Raw genomic sequence first — 21,309 nt, 5'->3', positions numbered from 1 at the left:
TCAGGGAGGTAGTCTAAAATTCAGGGAGAGGCTAAGGCTGGAGAACCATCAGCATGTTGTATTTAAAGTCAAAGATGTGGTCCTGACCATTTTTCTTTTGAAGATAAATACGGAAAAACTGCTTGTATTATTGGCTTAAAAGTAGGCATACCTTGAGTGACTAGACGTGCTGATTCAAAGAGTGCTCACACTCTCTCTGCCGGAGATATAGTCTTGAGTGTCCTCTTTGTCCTTGTTTTTCCTTCATTACATCTAGGTTGCTGAACACCGCGTGAAGCTCCAAGAGTTAGAGCGCCTCATAGCAGAACTTGGAACTGGGGATGAGATGGTGACAGATCAAGCCTTTGAGGACAGACTAAAGGAAGCAGAGAAAGAGGTGATGGACCTTCTTCGTGAGGCCCAGGACATCAAAGGTAAACATGACTGAATAAGGATTACATATCAGTATTTAGATATGGTTTGTAATTCTAGGTTAATTAGTACAGTTTTGTACAATTTTTTGCTCAACTTTTGAACTATTTGTAGAACATGATATTTTTTGTTAAAATTTTTTAAAATGAGAACTTGTCAATATATGTATAAGATAATTTTCTAGTGCATCAAAATATTTAAATTCCAAGCGTTTTATAACTCTAGCCCATTATAAGAAAGATTCCTTGGTGGATAGTGCAGTTTGCACTCAACAAGCTCTGTAGGACAAGCACTGGTCTGCTAACCAAAAAGTTGGCAGTTCTCAGGGGGGTCAGGCCTGTGGGGTGTACCCTTTGGTTGTTTGATGATGCCTAGAGGTGATTGTAATCATTGCAGTGAAACAGAATACCATAGGATGAATGTAAAACTGATGTTCTCCCATGTAAACCCACATAGTTCACAATAAAAACTAAAAAAAAAAAAATACTCGGCAGTTCCAATCTTCCAGTTGGCTCTTTAGAAATCGTATACAAGGTCTCTGTGAGTCAGAACCAACTCGAAGGCGCTTAACAACAACATCATAACCTAAAGGGTAGTAGTTGAGACCTACTTAGTATCATGGGAGAAAGGTCTGGTGATCGGTTCCTATGAAGATTACAGCCAAGAAACCCTGTGGAGCAATTCTTTCTGTAACACATGTGGTCACCATGTTGAAATGGACTTGATGGCACCAGCAAGACTTCACCCAAATACAAGACATTTAAAAATAATTTTCAAAACATTAGAGGTATACATTTTTAGTATGCATTATTTTTAAATAGAAAATCTGAACTTTGGTTTTTATGATTCTAATAAGTGAAACCATATTTTATGTACACTGTATTACTTTAGCACTAATATAAGGAAAACTTACAGTCTTCAAGTATGGAATTATGGAATGAACAAATGTTGAAGATAATATTTGGTATTTATGAATATGAAGATTAGAAATTAGTGTCCACTTAGAAGTTTCTTGTCTAATTAGCAAACAGATGTGTTTAATCGCATTTTATGTTGTTCTTAAGTGCTGTGAAGTCAGTTCTGACTCATGGCAAGGCTTCCAAGGAGCAGCTGGTGGGTTTGAATTGCCAACCTTGCAGTTCAAGCTGAACTTGTGTTCCATTGCTTGTGCTACAGAGCCACACTAGGACTCCTTAATAACATTATATAAAAATATATATTTAATATATCATGCACATATTTAAGGTCCTTGACATCTAGATTGATAGCCCTTCTCCACATTATCTCACGAGACTTATCCATAGCAGAGAAGAGGTTGATTTAAGAAATATATATGTGTATATATATATATATATTTTTTTTTTTTTAATAATTTCATGGACTTTATAGGAAGCTTTATCTGACTCCTGGTGTGGTGCTGTCGGATAAGCACTGAATGGACCAAAAGGTTGAACAGCCTGGTTGGCGGTTCAAACCCACCAGCCACTCCTCAGAAACTTATACAAGGTCACTATGAATTGGAACTTAACAACAACATGTGCAAGTTGTTGTTAGTGCTGTCGAGTTGGTTCCGACTCACAGCAACTATGTGTAGGGTTCCAGGGGAGTGACTGGTGGGTTTGAACCACCGACCTTGTGGTTAACAGTCTAGTGTTTATCCTATCGTGCCACACCAGGTGCCAATAGTATGCCAGATATTGTGCTAAACACCAAGAATAAAAAGGTGCTTACTGTTGACTGAAGCTATTTTTGCATTGACGCTTTCCAGCATTGAGATTCAGGTGTATCCAGAATACACAGAAACACATAGCAAGTGTGTATTTACCTCAGCACTCTCAGAACATCACCGATGGACTTCAGTATTGAGTTTATGCATCTGCTTTCTTGTGAAGCTCATTTGATAGGGCTTCCTGTTAGAGCTGATGTTGTTATTAAGTCCTGTAGAGTCAGTTCCAATTCATAGCGACCTTGCAGTCTAAGCAAACCTTGTGGTCCTGGTCCAGTGTTTATTCTACCAGCGCCACACCAGGACTCCTGTTAAGTATATAGCTTATTTTTGTTGAAAATGTGCCTAGTATATAGAATTTTACTTTAAAAAAATTATTGAAGTATGAAGTAGAGAAAGACAATGATTGGATGTTTCTGGTTTTGGCCAGTTTGATTTTTTTTGTGTAAGTCTAGAAATTGTTCAGGTAAATTTTTGGAAAATGGAAAATAAAATGAGAGCTAAATAGCCTACTTTCACTTTAGATTCAGTTTCATTTTTTAAATTTTGCTTATTACATGTAAGTTTCTGGTGGCACAATGGTCAAGCGCTAAGCTGTTAACCAATAGATTGGGGACCTGAACCCACCCAGTGGCTCTGCAGGAGGAAGACTTGACCATCTGCTCCCGTAAAAGTTGCAGCCAAGAAAACCCCGAAGAGGTGGTTCATCTCTGTCATATAGAGTCACTGTGACTCAAAAATCGACTTGATGGCACCTAACAATAACAACACAGATTTAAGTGTTAACTATGTTGTTTAAACCAGTGTTTATTTTTAAGGTGATCATTTTTTCAGCAGCAGCATTTGACATATGTTGTTCCAGTAATGTATTCTCTTAAAACTACAAATTCACAGCAGTCTTACCATGTGCATTGGAGGAGCGAATATTTGGGTGTCCATATAAATTTAGTTGAGACCTTGAATTTAGCACACAATTCCGGTATAAGGAAAGTCAGTCAGCTAACGTTGCCTTTTTTTTTTTTAATGTATAATAATTTTATTTTTCTCACTTTACTATTTTGACATTTTACGTACAAATATTTTTATCTGAGTAAAAATAGAGAATAACTTTTATATAAAACTACAAAATAATTTTCAACCACAAAGAAATATGTAATGGTTACTATGACAGCATAAGTGTCTTTATTTAATGAGTAAAAATGTATGCAGAAGTCCTTCTTCCTTTTACAAAAGATTGAAATTTTTTTTTTCCTGCAGCATTGCCATTTTTGTAAGCTCCAGACATTCGAGCACAGCCCCAACTTATATATGGGTCCTTTCAGCTCCAACTATCACCTTCCATCCTTTGCCCAAACAAGAAGTTAGTCTGTTGGGTAGATACTCTGAAGGGAGCTTCCTGAAAGGTGGAAATCATATTGAGCTGCAGCTTCTGAGAATTCTGGGAGCAACATAGTGAGGTGGGCGGTAAAATCCATTCCCACGAAGGCTCAGTTGTGAAGTTCCTGGCTGACCTTTCCTACTTAGGTTGAAATTAGCCAGAATGAAAATATCTTCATAATGATTTATCTTTTAATACTATCCCTAAGTATTTATTTATAGTTGAAACTCATGTTTATTCTGAAGATTTGAAAGGAGATACATGGAGCAGTTAGTTAGGTCTTGCAAGTAGACACTTAGAAGTGGAAAAGAATTTGAAGTGATCCTACCAGTTAGGTTATTTATTCTCATTTCAGATATTATTGCTTCTTTAAAGAACTTGCTAGAGAGGTAAATCTCTGTTATATTCTTGACGGTCTGAGGGCTTCTGTAACTTCATTGGCAACTCTGCTTCCTAAAATCTAAATTTAAAGTTGTTTTTACTCTGTGTTTCTGAAACATATTTAGTTGATCAAAGGGTTCTCTAAGTAATTCTGTATGCGAGGCCACCATGTAGGCAAGAGTTGTGCTGTACACAACCTTCATGGGTATACTTGACGGCCTTGCGTCCAAGTTGCTGATTTCCAAACCTGCATTGATCTTTGCTGCTCTTACCGTTGTACAGTTCTTGGAGAATTTAGACCCCCAACTTTGAACATTATACTGAAATAGGAATCTACTCAGTTTTTAATAGGACACATAATGATTCTTATGTGAGGGGACTTCAAAAAGTTCATGGAAAACTTCTGTTATCTTTTAATTCCATTTTCCCACAAACTTTTTGAAGCACCTATGTGTGTTAGCATAACAGCATGATATATGACAGTTTTCATGATGACTGGCTTGTGTTTACATGGATTTGTATTTATCTTTTGATTATTAGGACCCAGATATAAGGTATAAGTTGAATAAGCATTATAACTCAAGAACAGTTTGAAGAATTATTCAGAAAGTGGAAATGAATTGGAAAGACATTACATGGAGACACCGGGGGTTGGAGAGCAGTGCAGGAGTCTGTCATTCAGTTTAAAATACAAACAAATATAGTCCACTGCACTTTAACATCTGTTTTCAACCTCAATTTTTCCTCATTTTAAAACATCCAACTCTCAGGATTGGCAGTGCTTTAATTACCTTGTCTTTTTCATCCTTAACGTTTAGCACGTGCTGAATGTCAAAGTCAATTTTCCTTTCCTTCAGCAAATATTTCTTGGGTGGCTTCTCCTTTGCCAGTGACTACACAAGATGGGCTGTAGTGGCCAGTGAGGAAGGGAATCTCATGGTCAAGTGGGACAGGCAGGCCACACGCATCAAGCAGTGTGCTGAGTGGAGCCGTGAAGGTACATCTTGTGAAAGTGAAACTGTGGGCTCTGCTTGTGGCTGAGGGAAAAGCTCACAGAAAGATATTACATGTAGCAGAATGAGCATAAGTAGAGTCTCCTGGTATAAACAGCTGCCTCAAATGTTGTGTGGGATGGTATGTAGCCCCTTCAGAGAATTTGATGGTCTGTCTGCTCCGTTGCCATTGCAGATGTGGACCAAAATTTGATGGATCGTCTCCAGCGAGTGAATAACACTCTATCTAGCCAAATTAGCCGTTTACACAATATCCGGAATACCATCGAAGAGACTGGGAATTTGGCTGAACAAGCACGTTCCCGGGTACAGAGCACCGAGAAGTTGATTGAAATTGCCTCAAGGGAACTTGAGAAAGCGAAAGTCGCTGTTGCCAATGTGGTGAGTGATTGGAAAGGTCTGAGGTGGCGAGATGCGGGTCCCATGACAACATGTAGCAAGTCTGTCATTGGTAGTGCAGTGCTGCGGCTGCTAAATTCACTCCTTGCCTCTTTTGATTTGCCCTACACATGAAGCAAGCAAGCCACATTTCCCATAGCTGTGTCTCAAGCTTTGATCCTTTTGTGGCACTAGGCAAGTTCATCTCACTTTTCACCCTTTACTGAAGATAGTAATAATAATCCACAATCAAGAATGCTAATATTAACTAAATTCCTATTACTAAATTTAAATAATTTACCCCTCTTAGATAAATGTTTATTTGTTTTCAGTCAATTACACAGCCAGAATCTACAGGGGACCCAAACAACATGACTCTTTTGGCCGAAGAGGCACGGAAGCTTGCTGAACGGTAACCTCCAGAATTTTGTTTAGCCATTAAATTATAGCTACCTGTGTCGTACGTATGTGCTGTCCCATCCCCCAAACCACAAACCCCATAGCTTGAGAAAAGCTGACATGTTCCCAGGCGAGTATACTCTTTTTCCTTTGAAATGACAGTATTTACTTTGAATGTTAGAATGTAAGGACTTAGAGAGAAATTATATTTGCATATCTTACAAGAAATCATAACATTTTAGAATTTTAACCTCAAAGTTTTAAAGTTGGTATTTTAAAAATATCTCAGTAGAATCTGAGTTATTAATATTTTAAGTGTTTTTTTTAAGTGAAAATGTTGAATTTTCAAGTGTCGTTTGAAACATTTCACTAACCCTTAGCACATTTGAAAAACAGCTAAAGAACATAAACTATTTTTTTTCCTAACTTTTTAAAAAGACTTTTTAGTGTAAAGGGGTTTCTTTAGAAGACTTTATATAAAACCATAAGTTTTTTTTTAATAGGTATCTAGAAAAGTAGGTTCCATGTGGACAGGCATTTCGTGTGTTTTGTTCATCGCTGAAGCCCCAGTGTCTAAACCAGTGGCTGACATAAAGTGATGGTGCTGGTGGTTGTGTGCCATCAAGTCAGTTCTGATTCATAGCGACTCTGTATAGGGTCTCTGAGGCTGTACGGTTTTATGGTAGCAGATTTGTTGTTGTTGTTGTTAAGTGCCATTGAGTCGTTTCCGACCCATAGCGACCCTGTACAGGGTTTCCGAGGCTGTAAATCTTTACGGGAGGAGAACGCCTCATCTTTTTCCCGCGGAACAGCTGGTAGTTTCAAACTGCTGGCCTTAAGGTTCGCAGCCCAATTCGTAACAGCTAGACTCATCTTTCTCCTACAGAGTGACTAGCAGATTTGAACTGCTGACCTTAAATCTATGCTACCAGGGCTTCTTTGACACATAGTTGTTGTTGTTAAGTCAGTTCTGACCCATAGCATCTCTGTGTAGGGTTTCCAAGGCTGTAAATCTTTACGGAAGCAGAAAGCCTCATCTTTCTCCCACAGAACTGTTGGTAGTTTCGAACTGCTGACCTTGAGGTTAGCTGCCCAACTTGTAGCCACTACGCTACGAGATAGTAGGTACCCAATAAATGTTCATTAAATACATTGCAGCCTAGCTCACAAACCTTATTTATAATTGTAGTTACCTTTGACCTAGAGAGTAAGGGCACAGGGTGCTTAAATAAGTCTGATGTTAGAATTTCAGCTTCTGTGTATATATGGTCAGTTACTTTGACTTCTTCCCTTAATATAAATTCTCTTTGTTTTCTGTGTAAATGTGAATATGTGAGCTGTGTAGCCTAGGTCATAGAACATTCATGGTCTTATTGAAAGAAGACAGCTGAAAACATTATGGAAAGCTCCCAAGAGTATTAAGTCTTGGAGATAAATTAATTCTGGTATGCGTCATCCAAGGATTGTGAATGCAAATGTATCATACCCAGAAGAATGGCCATGTATTGCAGTGTGACCTGCAGTTTGAAATTTTGTTGCTGGAAAAAAACCGTAGTGGTTACCCGAGCTAAAATGCATTGTTTGGCTGGAATCCCGTTGACATGGTCACTGCCATTTGGTATCGAGTTGCTTTTCCTGGCAAAGTAATTAGGCTACACGTGAGAATTGTGCTTGTGAGAAGTCTGAATCGGCGAGGTCGTTTTAAGACTTAGAATAATTGAATTAAACTTGCAAATTGTTGTTGATAAAGATTAGGTCTGGGATTTATTTTTTGACTAATTTCTTGTTGGCGTGCAAGGTTTAATTTGTAAATTAGTCTTAAACAACTGTATGTAAAGATAGTTTTCTGATGAAATATAAGCGCTTGACCCTATAGATTTGAAACCATTCATTTTGTTTTTTAGAATATTGTTTTTCCAGTTTAGAAAGTGCTGTTTTTAAAAACCCATCCTGGCTGAAATGATCACAAATTCCAAATTAATGAGATTTTACCCATCTTGGTAGAACTCTGCCCAAGTTATTATTTGTAAATCTATAACAAGTAAGCATTACCTAAGTTCTGCTTTTTTCCATATCTGATGGTCTGGTTCATTTTTGTCTTTGATATTATACAGCCATAAACAAGAAGCTGATGACATTGTACGAGTGGCAAAGACAGCCAATGATACATCAACTGAGGCGTATAATCTGCTTTTGAAGACACTGGCGGGAGAAAATCAAACAGCATTTGAGATTGAAGAGCTCAATAGGAAGTGAGTGTAATTTAAAGGTGGCTTAAAGCTCTTAAGAAATTCTTGTAAGTAATACCAGTTCAGTGAAAACTTAAATGCTGGTGGATTCAGGGCACGAATTCATGCAATATGATTTCTTTTGTTAATAATGCTTTTGAAATGGTATGGAAATTGGAGCAAGGGATGCGGAGCCACAAAGTTTTTATTTTATTCAAATACTGAAACTGCCAAGAACAGTAACAAGACTAGCTATGAGACTTAAAATTCAGCATTAACGACACATGAAGAGAAAGATATAGAAATAATGCACTCAAGCTACAAATATTTAAAGGGTGTCTGAAATAAAAGCCTATCGTAAGTTATAAATAGACGTGAGATGAGATGTAAATTTATACTTGGCGTATTAAATAGCATTTTAATGCAGTGCTTTCTTTGAAGCTTTGGAAATGCTGGCATAGTGATTTTTAACCCTTTCATGTCTGGTAGGACATAGCTCACTTACCAACATTTTCAGCCTCTCAGGTTTCTGGGGGAGCTGCTTTCCCAGCTGTAGTACATGCAACCGCCTAGCAGGACCTGCATGAGTGCATGAGTCTGAAGACACACCATTTCTACCATCAGAGTCCACTTGGGATATGTGTGTCCCGCACAAGAATATCAAAATCTGTATTACCTCAAAAAAAAAAATTTCCCCTGATTTTGGCATGCCCCTCCGTTACTGAAAAGACCAAAACCACATGCTATCAACAAAACATTCAAAGCAGAGGATAATTTGACTATGAAAGGGTTAACCTAGATTGAATTTGATGAAAATAAGCTGCTAAAAGCAACTAAATTACTCATGAAATCACATCCTTTTGTTCCTTAGATATGAGCAAGCAAAGAACATCTCACAGGATCTAGAGAGGCAAGCTGCCCGAGTACATGAGGAGGCCAAAAGGGCTGGTGATAAAGCTGTGGAGATCTATGCCAGTGTGGCTCAGCTGACCCCTGTGGACACAAAGGCACTAGAGGTATGGAGAGACAGCCTGTAAGCACAGGCTATTGGTTGTCACTGCTGTCACTCATCCATAACTTGTAGTACCAGCCCATGAACACACAAACATGCATATACACACCATTTTAGGTAAGGAATATTCTGACTGCCCTGCAACTATCTCAGCCACCCTTTCTCCTTCACCCTTCCACTGGCAATGTTGAGGTCCTGTTTTATATACAGTCAGAACTTTGAGGTAAGGAATCCTGTCGTTATAAACCTTAAAAGTCACTGAGGTATTCAGTTATATGGATAATTCCTCCTAATATGAAACCAAATTAGAACATATTTAGATTTCTTAAAGCAGAATTTATACTTTCAGCACTATCTTGGTAGAGAACTAGAGAAAAGTAATAAAAGAGAAGGGTTGGAATGAAAGGACTGGATCAGAATCGTTGGGGCAGATGGAATATTTCGGGATTGGTGGGATTTTATTTCATATCTGTCTTCTAGTCATGAGTCCTCATATCAGCCTCTGTGTAAATGTGTATTGTAAACTTGGGGTTTATATGAAGTTTCACTTCTTATATCTGAGGCATTGACTGGATTTTTACTGTAAGGGTGTAGGTCTTTTCAGACATATACATGTACTGTATATATGTGAGTCCATACTGAGAACAGGCAAAAGTAACCTACAGTGATAGAAATCAGAACAGTATTAGCTGCAGGGTGGGAGAATTAGGAGTGAGATTGATGGATAGGAATACAAGGGAACTTCCTGGGATGATGGAAAGATTCTGTACCTTGATTGAGGCATTGGTTGCACAGGCATATTCATTAAAACTCATCAGAATCGAGGTAAGAGCGATGCATTTCACTGTGTATAAATGAAAAATGAAAGTTGTTTTAGTTTTTTTAAGAAAGGTTCATAAAGTCATGACTCTTGCTATTCTTTCAGAGCTGTCAATTGTTACAGTTATCACGCCTTCCTTTCATCACTTTGTGTAAAATGTAGTGATCTTAACTTGTTGCAGGATGAGGCAAATAAAATAAAGAAAGAAGCTGCGGATCTAGACCGTCTCATTGACCAGAAGCTAAAAGATTATGAGGACCTTAGAGAGGACATGAGAGGGAAGGAGTTTGAAGTAAAGAAGCTTTTGGACAAAGGAAAGACCGAACAGCAGGTTGGTTCGATTTGCAGGTTGCTTTATCTCTTGAGGCAAAACTTGAAGCGGTCCAAGCATAAACTGTGTTTGTAATGTCACCAGCACATTTCCAGAGGCAGCAACCCACAAAGCATTCAAACAAGGACCTTTAGGGACCTGACACAGTGTATGATGTCAAGTTTAGGGTAGTAGCATTGAACTGCCAGGTCTGTTAGGAAGCCCGATGTCAGCTGGTTAGAGTAAACCTATGCTCCATAGGGTTTTCAAAGGCTGTGATCTTTATGAAGTAGATCTCCAAACCTTTTTTCTGAGGTGCCTCTGGGTTGACTCAAATACCAACATTTCCATTGGCAAATGGGTGTGTTAAGTGTTTGCATCATCCTGGGAGGCTTTGAGAGGATAAAGCGAGGATTTACTTTGATGATTGTCATCTGATCTGCTGTTGGTTTGCAGACTGCCGACCAGCTCCTAGCTCGGGCTGATGCTGCTAAGGCTCTTGCTGAAGAAGCTGCTAAGAAGGGACGAAATACCTTACAAGAAGCCACTGATATTCTCAACAACCTAAAAGGTAGGAAAGAGTCAAATAACAGGAATAGATTTGTGTGCTTTAGCCACTGTCTGATTCCCTTTTTTTGTTTTTTGCAAAATGAAAACCAATAATGTAATAAAGCCTACCTATGCTTGTCATCAGATTCAGAATTAAAATTTTACTACACTTACTTCATTCACTCCTTTAACACTGGCCCTACTTTTTTTTGTCGTAAGCGCTCGTATCATTTTATTCACAGGTAAAGCTTAAGGAGGAAAAAAAAAAGGACATTTTCTTCTGTTAGAGTGGCTCATGTAACAGGATAATAAAATGCCTATTTGACTGACTTGTGTTGGCAAATAGAGATGCTTGTCTTTAATTTTCTTTACATTTGGCATCTAATTCTTTATTTTTTTCTTTCTTCACCCTCTATAGAAATGTTCCCAGTTTTGTGAATGAGCCTAGATTGTTCTCTGATAAAGTAGTGGTCGTTGTTGTCACTAAGTATTGTATAGGGTTTCTGAGACTTTAAATCTTTGTGGGTGCTGCTGGACTCAAACTTCGAATCTTGTAGATCTCACCCTATATGTTGTTGTTGTTAAGTGCTGTTAAGTCAGTTCCTACCCATAGAGACCTTGTATAGGGTTCCCAAGGAGTGGCTGGTGAGCTTGAACCACTGACCTTGCGGCTCAAACTGACCTTGTACTCCCGTGCATTAACTCACTGTGCCACATTTATTGAACCTATGACTATTTGGGGAGCATGGTGGCTCAATACAAAGAACACTGGACTGCTTAACCAAAAGGTTGGTGGTACAAACCCACCAGCTGATCCTCAGAAACCTTATATAGAGTTGCTATGAATCCGGACCAACTTGATATCACTTAACAACAGCAACATATAGGATGATGGTTAAATGTATACGCTCTGGTGTTAGCATGCTTGGGCTCAAACCAGGTTCAGTTTTTCACATACAAAAATGAGACAATACCTGTATCACAGAGATACAGAATTCTTCATACAATACTTGATGCCCAGTAGACACTAAATGAATTCTAACTTGTAGGGCTGGTTGATGTTGTAATGATGTTGAACTTGGTGGCCAGTCTTAAAATCAAAGTTCAAGTTAGAATTCTCCTTCCAGAAACAGATGCACTTTCAGGTGATGGTTTCTAGAAAATCTTTTTGAGTAGACATGTGTACTATGCTCTTCTCAAATTTCAGTCCATATACTGTTTTTTGTTTCTTTTTTTCCTTTGACTTACATTGTTCAGTAAAGCAAAATCCATTGGCATTTCCTGAAAGGCTGCCATTTTGCATGCTGAGCATTCAGTTCAAATGTCTGCTGTCACTCATTGTAGATTTCGACAGACGAGTGAACGATAATAAGACTGCTGCCGAGGAGGCACTGAGGAAGATTCCTGCCATCAACCAGACGATCATCGAAGCCAATGAGAAGACGCGGGAAGCACAGCTGGCCTTGGGCAATGCTGCTGCAGATGCCACGGAAGCGAAGAACAAGGCTCATGAGGCAGAGAAGATCGCTAGTGCTGTCCAGAAGGTCTGCACTTTCCTTCTTCTCCAAAACCAAGTCTCTGCTCCTATTTCATCATTTTCCAGGTTCTTTCCAAACCCCCATATCCCTTAAAGTTTTTCACATGACTCTGATAGAATTAAATCATCTTTGTTGTCTTAGTTAGCTACTGCTGCTGTGAAACAAAAAGCACGAGTTGGTGACTCTGAAGTACAGAAATTTATTTCCTCATAGTCCTGAAAACTAGGAGTCCAAATCAGGGCCTGTACCATCTGGATTACTTCCTTGTCAGTAGCCTCAGGTCTTCCTTGGTGATCCTCCAGTGACATCTGCTTTCCCTAGCCTGTGTCCACGTCTGTGTCTAATCCACTCCTCCTTTGATACCTCAGAAGAGATTAGGTTTAGGACTCATCCTATACTGATAGGGTTTCTAACACAAGAAAGGCAACCGTATCTCCAAGTGATATTATATCCATGTTGTTGTTAAGTACTGTCAGTAAATTTTGGCTCTAGTGCCCATTGTATAGGGTTTCCAAGGATTAGTTGGTGGGTTTGAACTGCCAACCTGTGGTTAGTAGTCCAGTGCTGATCCTACAGTACTGTACCGAGACTCCCCTTCTATCCATAGGTATGATCAAAAAGCAAAACCCACTGCCATCGAGTGGCTTCTGACTCATAGCAACCCTGTACCAGATTGCAGAGACTGTTAAACTTCATGGGAGCAGAAAGCCTCATCTGTCTCCTGTGAAGCATTTGGTGGGTTTGAACTGCCAACCATTTGATTAGCAGTCAAACGTTTATCCCATGGCTTAGGGTTTAAGGATTTCATCTCAGATTAGAGTAGATACCCAGAGTGACTGAAGGGAAAGTGTCCTTTGAAAAAAATGTTTTTACTATTTCTCAGTGGCTGAGTTTGAGTTGGCTTTGAGGGGAATAGAGCCTCCTACCCCCAGAAAGCTTTCAGTCTCTTGAATGAACAGTCTATTGACATAGTCAGTTGACATTTTTTTTTTTCAATTTTATATAGAATGCTATCACTATAAGTCACAACTGACTTGATGGCAGTGGGATTTTGGGTTTATTTCAGTACAACTTTTAAGCCTTGAAATATATTGCCGTAGCCAAGTTCCTCCTCTGTACGATTTCCGTGGCTTTTCTTATCCTCATCTTAATGCTCATACCTGTAAGCTAGCTTTTCCCTACTTAAGGAGTAATCTTCGTTAGTTTTTTTTAAAAACAGTTACCACTCGGATTTATTATATTTTTGCACATTATGATGAACCAGACTGCTTTGGATGTAAATTTTCTCTAGCTGAAAGACTCTAATCAATATGACGTGGTAGAAAGTGTACCTCACTCAAATGTGTATCATTTACTAGCTGTGTAAACTCACCTAAAAATGGCAATAATAGAAGAGGCAGCTTTAAGGGTTAAATAAGAGTATACAAATGAATACATTTTATAAAACACGCAATGCTATTATGTTAGGTGGTGATACTTCTATTACTGTTATTTGGGATACAAATAAGTAATAAAGTAAGTTAAGATATTACAGTAGAAGTTCTGGGATTTTTTCCTGCTGGATTGTATGCTTGAATTGTACAAATTGTGTGACAAGAAAGAGCACACTTTAGAGATGTGCAAGCTGTTTCCCTTTTTTTCCGTTAGTCATTTACTTTTTTATGCCTAGAATGCCACCAGTACCAGGGCAGAAGCAGAAAGAACTTTTGCAGAAGTCACCGATCTGGATAAAGAGGTGAATGATGTGTTGAAACAACTACAGGAAGCAGAAAAGGAGCTGAAGAAGAAACAAGACGATGCAGACCAGGATATGATGATGGCGGGGATGGTAAGAGAGCTGGGCTCTTTGTTCTTAAGACAGATGGTGAATGGTGTTTATTAAGAAAAAACCCCAGTCTGTTCAAAAGAGTCTTTTTCATATTGACTTCTCCTTTTCAGTGCATTTTGTTAGTCAAAAATTGGGTTAGTAACTGACATAGAAGACAAAGAATTTTCATTCTTTGCCAGGTTATTTCTGTTGCACAATTTTCCTGTCCCAAAGCTACTCTCAGTTAAAAGCAGAACATTGTTTTACGCTTTTGAGGTTCTATATTTTTAAATGGGTAATTCATAAAAGGCAGAAAGTTAAAAAAAAAAAATAGAAGGAAAGACAAGAAAGTCAATTTTCTTTTATTTCTTGTTCTCCCAGCAACTTGTTCCCTCGAGGTGAAGACCAGTTTCTGTGTATAAGAGCAATTTTAAGATGATATTCTTCACTGCCACTAAAATATACTATCCTTACGTCCAATATAAATTTTCACCTAAACATCGTTCATAACTAAATTGGCTTGAAAGAGGGGAGAGGCTATGACTTTTATGACCTTCAGAAAAGGACTTGGATTTAGTACAAAGATATTGAATTTGACCAATAAATTCTGAGGAACACCCCCACCCACATGTGTGCCATCCCATCTGTGTTCTGTGTTTATATCAGTCCTGAAAGGTCAGCAGTAGACTACTGTTGTGTGAGTCAAGACCTTTTTTTTTTTATAGCCAAGAGTGAAGGCATGAAAGTTTGTTCCTGGGAGAGGCTGGAGTCGACAGATTAAACTCAGTCCTGCCATTGTTTGCAGACCATGACCTCTCCTAGTACACTGCAAAGGACCCCTGGTAGTACAGTGGGTTAAACAATTGGACTGTTAACCTCAGGTCAGCAGTTCAACTCCACTTGTCACTCCTCAGGAGAAAGATGAAACTGTTTTCTCCTGTAGAGATTTGCAGACTCAGGAACCCTCTCCAGGGTCTCTGTGAGTCAGACCGACTTGGTGGCACCCAGTAGCACCCGCCACTGCCACAGCAGCAGCACCACGTTGCAGAAAAGCCTGTGAAGGCTAAATATAAACAGCTGTGATAGGTTTACTTGTGAACATTTTTTCCCTTGCTTTCTTTTTCTTAACATTTTCACATTGTCATGATCCAAGAAATTTAACATTTTCTTGATCTCAAAACTAAGAAGAACAATTATGTAGTTCTTAAAGTGGTGGCGAGAACTCAGATCTCCTCATTTATATCCTGACTAGATTTTGTTGTGAGAGCATCTGTTTTCCGATAGCTACACACGTCGTCTTCCACTGCCATTTCCTATGACTCATACCCAGTGTGTTTGTTCAGGTCTCAATGGAATTTTCCCAAGTATCTTTACCTTTGGTTGATTTTTAAGATATAAATTGTAGTGCCCCATTCAATGCATGTGTGTGTGTTGGCAGGGGTGTGGAGGCTTATAGAAAGGCTTCACTTGATTATAAGCATTTTTTGATAATAAGTACCTAAAAGTGTCCTAAAGGACATGTTTTGGTTCTAAAACTTAATATACTCATTGAAAAAAGAACAAAAACAAAGAAAACAATTTCTTATTGCTTGATGGACTTAATACACGTCATGTATTCTTGATTGTGTCTGAGAGTAAGAAAAAGAGATTATGTTGATCTCTGAACTACAGATACAGTGAGTGCGGGCATTGTTGTTGTTAACTGCTCCTGAGTAGTCTATGCACAAAGGAACCAAACACTGCGTAGTTTGGCACCATTATGATGATCTGTAGGGTGTTGTTTTTGTTTGTTTTTTATTAAAGTTTTTATTGTGAATTGAATGATAGTTTACATGGGAGAACATCGATTTTACACTCATCATTTCATTGCAATAGTTACAGTCCCCTCTGTGCATCGTCATTCAACAGTATTTGCTTCTATTTCCTCTGTGGGTTTTTTTGAGGGGGGTGGGCATGTACACAAAAACACTCAGGAATATATAATCATTTAAACAATCAAAGGGCACTTTCTGCAAGCCGGCCTCCTGGCTGCCAGCCCACAGCCTTTCTCTTTCCATGAATCTAGAGTCCTCAGCTGCTCCCTCTCTCACTATCTCTGCCTCTATCTCTGGTGTCACTGATTCTCTGGATAGGATCTTGCATTCCACTTGTGCTCTTCTCCCGTGATGGTCCTAGAGTCCTCTGTTCCTGGACTGTAAGAGTAACTACTCCCTGCTTTTTGTTATAAAACTTCGACCTTTACAGTTGTGATAGTCGCAATTAGTCCATAGGGGTTTTGCTGACTGATTTTTGGAAGTAGATCACCGGGCCTTTCTTCCTAGTCTGTTATTCTGGAAACTCAGCTGAAATCCATTCAGCATCACAGCAACATACAAGGGCTCCACTGATGGTGGGAAGCAGCTGCATACGAGATGCCAGGACTCCAACACACCTGTGCTGCACAAAAGGTGAACTCTGTACCACTGAGCCGTCCACTACTCGTGAGTGTAGGCGTGCTGACTGCCTAGTCGTAACTGTTACAAGGTGTAGAAATCTGCAGCGAGAGTGTACTTCCATGAGTTGTGAAACAGGAAAGCATTGGGAAATTGGATTTGTTAGCTGACTGGGGTAGGATGTTAAAGAAGATGAGAGCATGTGATCCTGGCTGTGCATAACACGTATCCTTTTCCCCTTCACAGGCTTCACAGGCTGCTCAGGAAGCAGAGATCAATGCCAGAAAGGCCAAAAACTCCGTTTCCAGCCTCCTCACCATTATTAATGAGCTCTTAGGGCAGCTAGGTAGGTACTCATCGCTTTTCTGGATTTGCTCTAGTTGACATAAAAGCAGATAACATAGGTTTACCTGACTCCCTTTCAAGTAGTTCATTAAATTCTTTGTACATATGTTTTAGCTCTTGCTTGTTTAAAAATGTTTTTAAAATGTATGGGTCTTCATGTTGGAGTCTTTAAAAGCAACTTGCCTTCTTACAAAGTTGATATATTCATCTACTTTAGAGTATGAACTTGTGTTAATTCAACAAGTTCTTTTTTGAGGCCTCAGGTGTGCTCTGTGCTGATAGAACCCTGTGATCCATACGCTTTCTTATTATATTTTTAAGTTCTGCTGATCACACAGGTGGCTGATCGCACATTTATGGTCATCCTTCATGCTACAATTGAACGGTGGTTAGTTTTTTTAAATGCGTTCTGCTGTCCGATTGTCTTTAAAGAATTTAAAGGGAAGGTTTCAGTAATAGAAGAAAGGAACACTTAAATTGTTCATGATGCCAAAGCCTGGCATCCCCTTCCTTTTCCAACTAAGGGATAATGTGATGAGATGAAAAGCTCGGATGCTAAAAGAGAAGAGAATCCACTGAGTTTTCAAGGAAATATGAGGTGACTTCAAAAATTCATTCCATTTTTCCACAAACTTTTTGAAGCCCTCTTGTACAAATATACCTAAGCCTTCTCATAATCTAGTTTAATAGGCAGGCAACAGGCTTCAGGGTAACAGATGCCCATTTGTCACCAGACCTCATTATAAGTTATCAATAGTCTAGCCAGGATCACTTTGTAGCATGGTTGTTATGTGCCGTGGAGTCAGTTCTGACTCATACCGACCCTGTACAGGGTTTCCGAGGCTGTAAATCTTTACGGGAGCAGAACGCCTCATCTTTCTTCTGCGGAACAGCTGGTAGTTTCGAACTGCTGACCTTGCGGTTCACAGCCCTATTCATAACCACTACGCTACCAGAGCTCCTTACTATATTGTAATTTACTAGCCTTAAGTATGGTTAATGATTTGTGGGGTTGTTTTTGTTTTGAGAGGAGAAGAATTATATTTTTTATATCTGTGTTGGATGTTAATAAGTTTTGTTATCAGCAGAGTGATTTAAAGTGAAAGTAAAAATTGAAAGAAGAGGTAGGGTTATTTTGTGTGTTTGTGTGGCACAAAGAACTGGACTTCGACGTTAGTTTGACTTCAGTTGGAATCCTTGCTTTGTTGCCTATTAGCTTTGTAAACTTGGGCAAATTAGTTAACATGTGCGAATCACTGATGTCAAATAACTTGTGAGTTGAATCAAGTACTTTATGTATGAAATGCAGTTTATTGTGCAGCTGTTTTAATTTATTATGGAAGCAGTTCCCTCAAAAAGAATGTCTCACCCAGCCCATCCCCCTCTTTTTTCTCATTTTTAAGTGAAACTGTGTTGAAATTATTTCAGCATTTTAACCTTGGTGGTTTTCCCATGGGTTGCTTCCTGATAGTGTCTAACTCCTCAAAGTTGAAGTGACCCCTAAAACCAACCCATCTTCCATGGAAAATGGCTGAAGATTCCATCTTAGAGACTTTTATGTTCTTCAGGATAGTACTAAAATGACATGCAGATTTTATATGCAAACATGAACACAGGTACTCAGTGTTACCAGATGACCTTAAGAACCACAAAATGAAGCTTGTTTTCTAAATTCATGCTAGCTATGCATTTAGAAAATATTTCACCGAAAACATTTTCTTACAGAAAAAAAGCCATCCAGCCCAGGATTAAAACCCCAACATTTGTCCTTGGTTTATAGTGTTTATGCCCTTGCATGGCATTGTCAGCCTGCAGTGTATGTTCATGCTGCCGTCCTTAGTGTATGAAAAAGCTAACAGAGATACTTTGTGATGCGATGTTATCATTCTTAGTGAATACGTCTGTACTGTCTGACTCTCCAGGGCAACTGGACACTGTGGACCTGAACAAGCTAAATGAGATTGAAGGCACCCTCAACAAAGCCAAAGACGAAATGAAGGTCAGCGATCTAGACAGGAAAGTGTCTGACCTGGAGAATGAAGCCAAGAAGCAGGAGGCTGCCATCATGGACTATAATAGAGATATTGAGGAGATTATGAAGGATATTCGCAACCTGGAAGACATCAAGAAGACCTTACCATCTGGCTGCTTCAACACCCCATCCATTGAGAAGCCTTAGTGTCTTACGTCAAGAGCTGGAAAGCAGCAACCCCGGTCAGGGGAGTAATTGTGAGGCCACGGAGTGCCTTTAACACAAAGATGACATTTTTTCAGTCCCCCACTTCTCTGCGGCTCTCCATCACTGTCCTTTTGAACTAGGAAAAGTCACAAAGTTTAAAGAGAAGCAAATTAAACATCCTCAATTGGGAACAAAGGGTTTTTATCTGGTAAAGTCTCTCGTCTACCCAGATCCCTCTTTTACCCACACTTTCCCTCTGATGTGCCTAAAGATGTGGCACCCGGCACTGTTGTGCAGCGGTGTAAACACATCATGTGAACCATCGTATGCCAGAGCAGAGGAAAGCCTTCCTCTCTCACTGACACCAGCAGAACCTCCACAGCCTCAATACTCTTGTTTCTATGAAGGAAAAGCTTGGCTACCAGTAGTAGCATTGGACTGGCCAGTATATCCAATTGATAGAAAGAAACACACCTCCTCTCCTCCTATTACAGCAAAAGGAAATGACCATCTTGTGCCAAAGGTATCTGTTAGTGAGAATTACAATAGTCACCTGATGGGTGTTTAGCTGTTCTGCACGCAGGACACTGAGCCATCCACCAGTAAGGATGCAGTGATTCATGACAGTCTCTAGGAGACCATGAAATGACAGAAGTAGGCTGAAGATTTTCTCATAGGTTAATTATTGACTAAGAAAATGAACTTTCTTCACATCTTTGGGCAGCTGATAACTTAAATCTGGATGGGCAGCTTACACTCACCCATAGACCAATAAACATCCAGTTATATTCCTCTCAATGGAATTGAAAGAGAAGAACTAGGAATATGATAACCACTAAAGTCTTTTTCAAAAAGTCAAACTAATTCTTGGAGCTTTTTTTAGTATGTCAGTCTTGGAGCTAGGATTATGTTATCAGTCCATAAATCTTGACAAAACGAAATAAAACACAAATCAGCCTTGTCTTAGCCTCTTCCTGCAAAGAGGTAAAATTTAGATCTAACTTGTATTGTCAAGATCCTATATATCCATTTTTCTTCTGTTGCAGAGAGATGACACATTTGGCCTTTAACCCTGTTTTTCATTTGATGTTCCCATCTTCTAGAAATCCCATCAAAACACACTGTTGTTTGTCAAGTCCTGGTGGCAAATCATTTGCACTCAATATTGCACACAGCTGCCAACACCATCTGGTTCCTGCACCTTGTGATTTAAACCCACTCTAAACCGTCTCTCTTTAAATGCAGAGGGAAGAACATTAGTTAGAGTTTCCTAGTGGGCTTCTCAACTTTTGATCCTCACCTCTGTGGTTTTCTTTTAAGACCACAGTGTGACAATTCCCTGCAACACATCCCCTTCCTCCTACCGTCCCGCATTTGAGATTCATATATAGCCTTTAACACTATGCAACTTTGTACTTTGCGTAGCGGGGGGAAGAAACTATTATCTGACACACTGGTGCTATTAATTATTTCAAATTTATATTTTTGTGTGAATGTGTTTTGTTTTTGTTTTTTATCATGATTATAGAGTGAGGAATTGATGTAAATATACTTGGTCTTATTTCTAGAATGGCACTATATCTGTTCACTTCTTCACTCTATTTTTCCTCTTCACTGGTGCGACATATCTATATTCCTCCTTTCCTCCCTTCACAATTCTTTGGATTGTAATGTTCCCCATTACTTTGCTCTTTGCCTTGTGCTTACAGCGCCCCATTTTCTAGTATTAATCTCAACTTGCTTTGCTCCACATATAACCACCATAAAGAGGTACCTCGGACCTTCTTCCACTGTGGTTCTGGTGATCCGAAACTGCAGCCCAATATTTTTTTTGCTGCCTTTTCTAGAGCAGGAAAGCCATTCTGGCTGGATAGGGTGAACTTAGGAAATTTTGCTGCAGGGGATCTTCAGCACCACGGTGGTTCTAGTCTTGAATGAGCTAGAAATGCCCTTCTGAAACTGTCTGAGGCTGATCGGGCCAGTTGTATACATCAGTGAGTGCATAATCTCCGAGCCTGTGTAGGGTATCAGGGACATTGCAGGTGGGAAGATTCCGGGAGGTGTAGTGGAACTTAGCTCTTGAGGCACCTCTTTTCCTTTTCCATCTCCGTGGGGCATATCAGAGTTTACCAAAAATGTTCTGACTTAGCCTGGCCCTCAGCTTTGACTTTCTCTCTTGGACCTCTTAGGTTATCACAGGAGGCTTGAGTTTTTCTTGCCAAGTTTTCACATCAGTGTTTTCTGAATAGTCCCTCTTATCAAGTGGCCACATCCCAACATGCACACTTGGGTCAAGACTACAGGGAAAGGACTAACAAGAGACAGCCAAGGTCATTTTCCATCCAGCCTCTGAGTCACGTTAACTCCAGTAAGTCTTCAACCACCGCGAGGCTTTTTGGGTTT

The 21,309-nt window shown here is 39.4% G+C and overlaps 1 protein-coding gene across 1 annotated transcript in view; it reads left to right on the top strand.

Moving 5' to 3' along the window:
* Window positions 1–19,129, top strand: part of LAMC1 (laminin, gamma 1 (formerly LAMB2)) — a 154,882-nt gene extending 135,753 nt beyond the window's left edge. The window contains exons 18-28 of the mRNA XM_006872541.1: window positions 257–413; window positions 5,085–5,290; window positions 5,620–5,699; window positions 7,801–7,938; window positions 8,786–8,930; window positions 9,928–10,077; window positions 10,513–10,627; window positions 11,950–12,149; window positions 13,813–13,971; window positions 16,629–16,728; window positions 18,650–19,129. Of these exons, the coding sequence (XP_006872603.1) occupies window positions 257–413; window positions 5,085–5,290; window positions 5,620–5,699; window positions 7,801–7,938; window positions 8,786–8,930; window positions 9,928–10,077; window positions 10,513–10,627; window positions 11,950–12,149; window positions 13,813–13,971; window positions 16,629–16,728; window positions 18,650–18,906 (1,707 nt within the window). The 3' untranslated portion in view covers window positions 18,907–19,129. The remainder of the gene's footprint in view (window positions 1–256; window positions 414–5,084; window positions 5,291–5,619; window positions 5,700–7,800; window positions 7,939–8,785; window positions 8,931–9,927; window positions 10,078–10,512; window positions 10,628–11,949; window positions 12,150–13,812; window positions 13,972–16,628; window positions 16,729–18,649) is intronic.
* The last annotated feature ends 2,180 nt before the right edge of the window (window positions 19,130–21,309 follow it).

The sequence above is a fragment of the Chrysochloris asiatica genome, unplaced genomic scaffold (assembly GCF_000296735.1).
Source record: "Chrysochloris asiatica unplaced genomic scaffold, ChrAsi1.0 scaffold00203, whole genome shotgun sequence".
Classification (NCBI taxonomy): domain Eukaryota; kingdom Metazoa; phylum Chordata; class Mammalia; order Afrosoricida; family Chrysochloridae; genus Chrysochloris; species Chrysochloris asiatica.
This window is presented reverse-complemented; position numbering and strand designations above follow the sequence as displayed.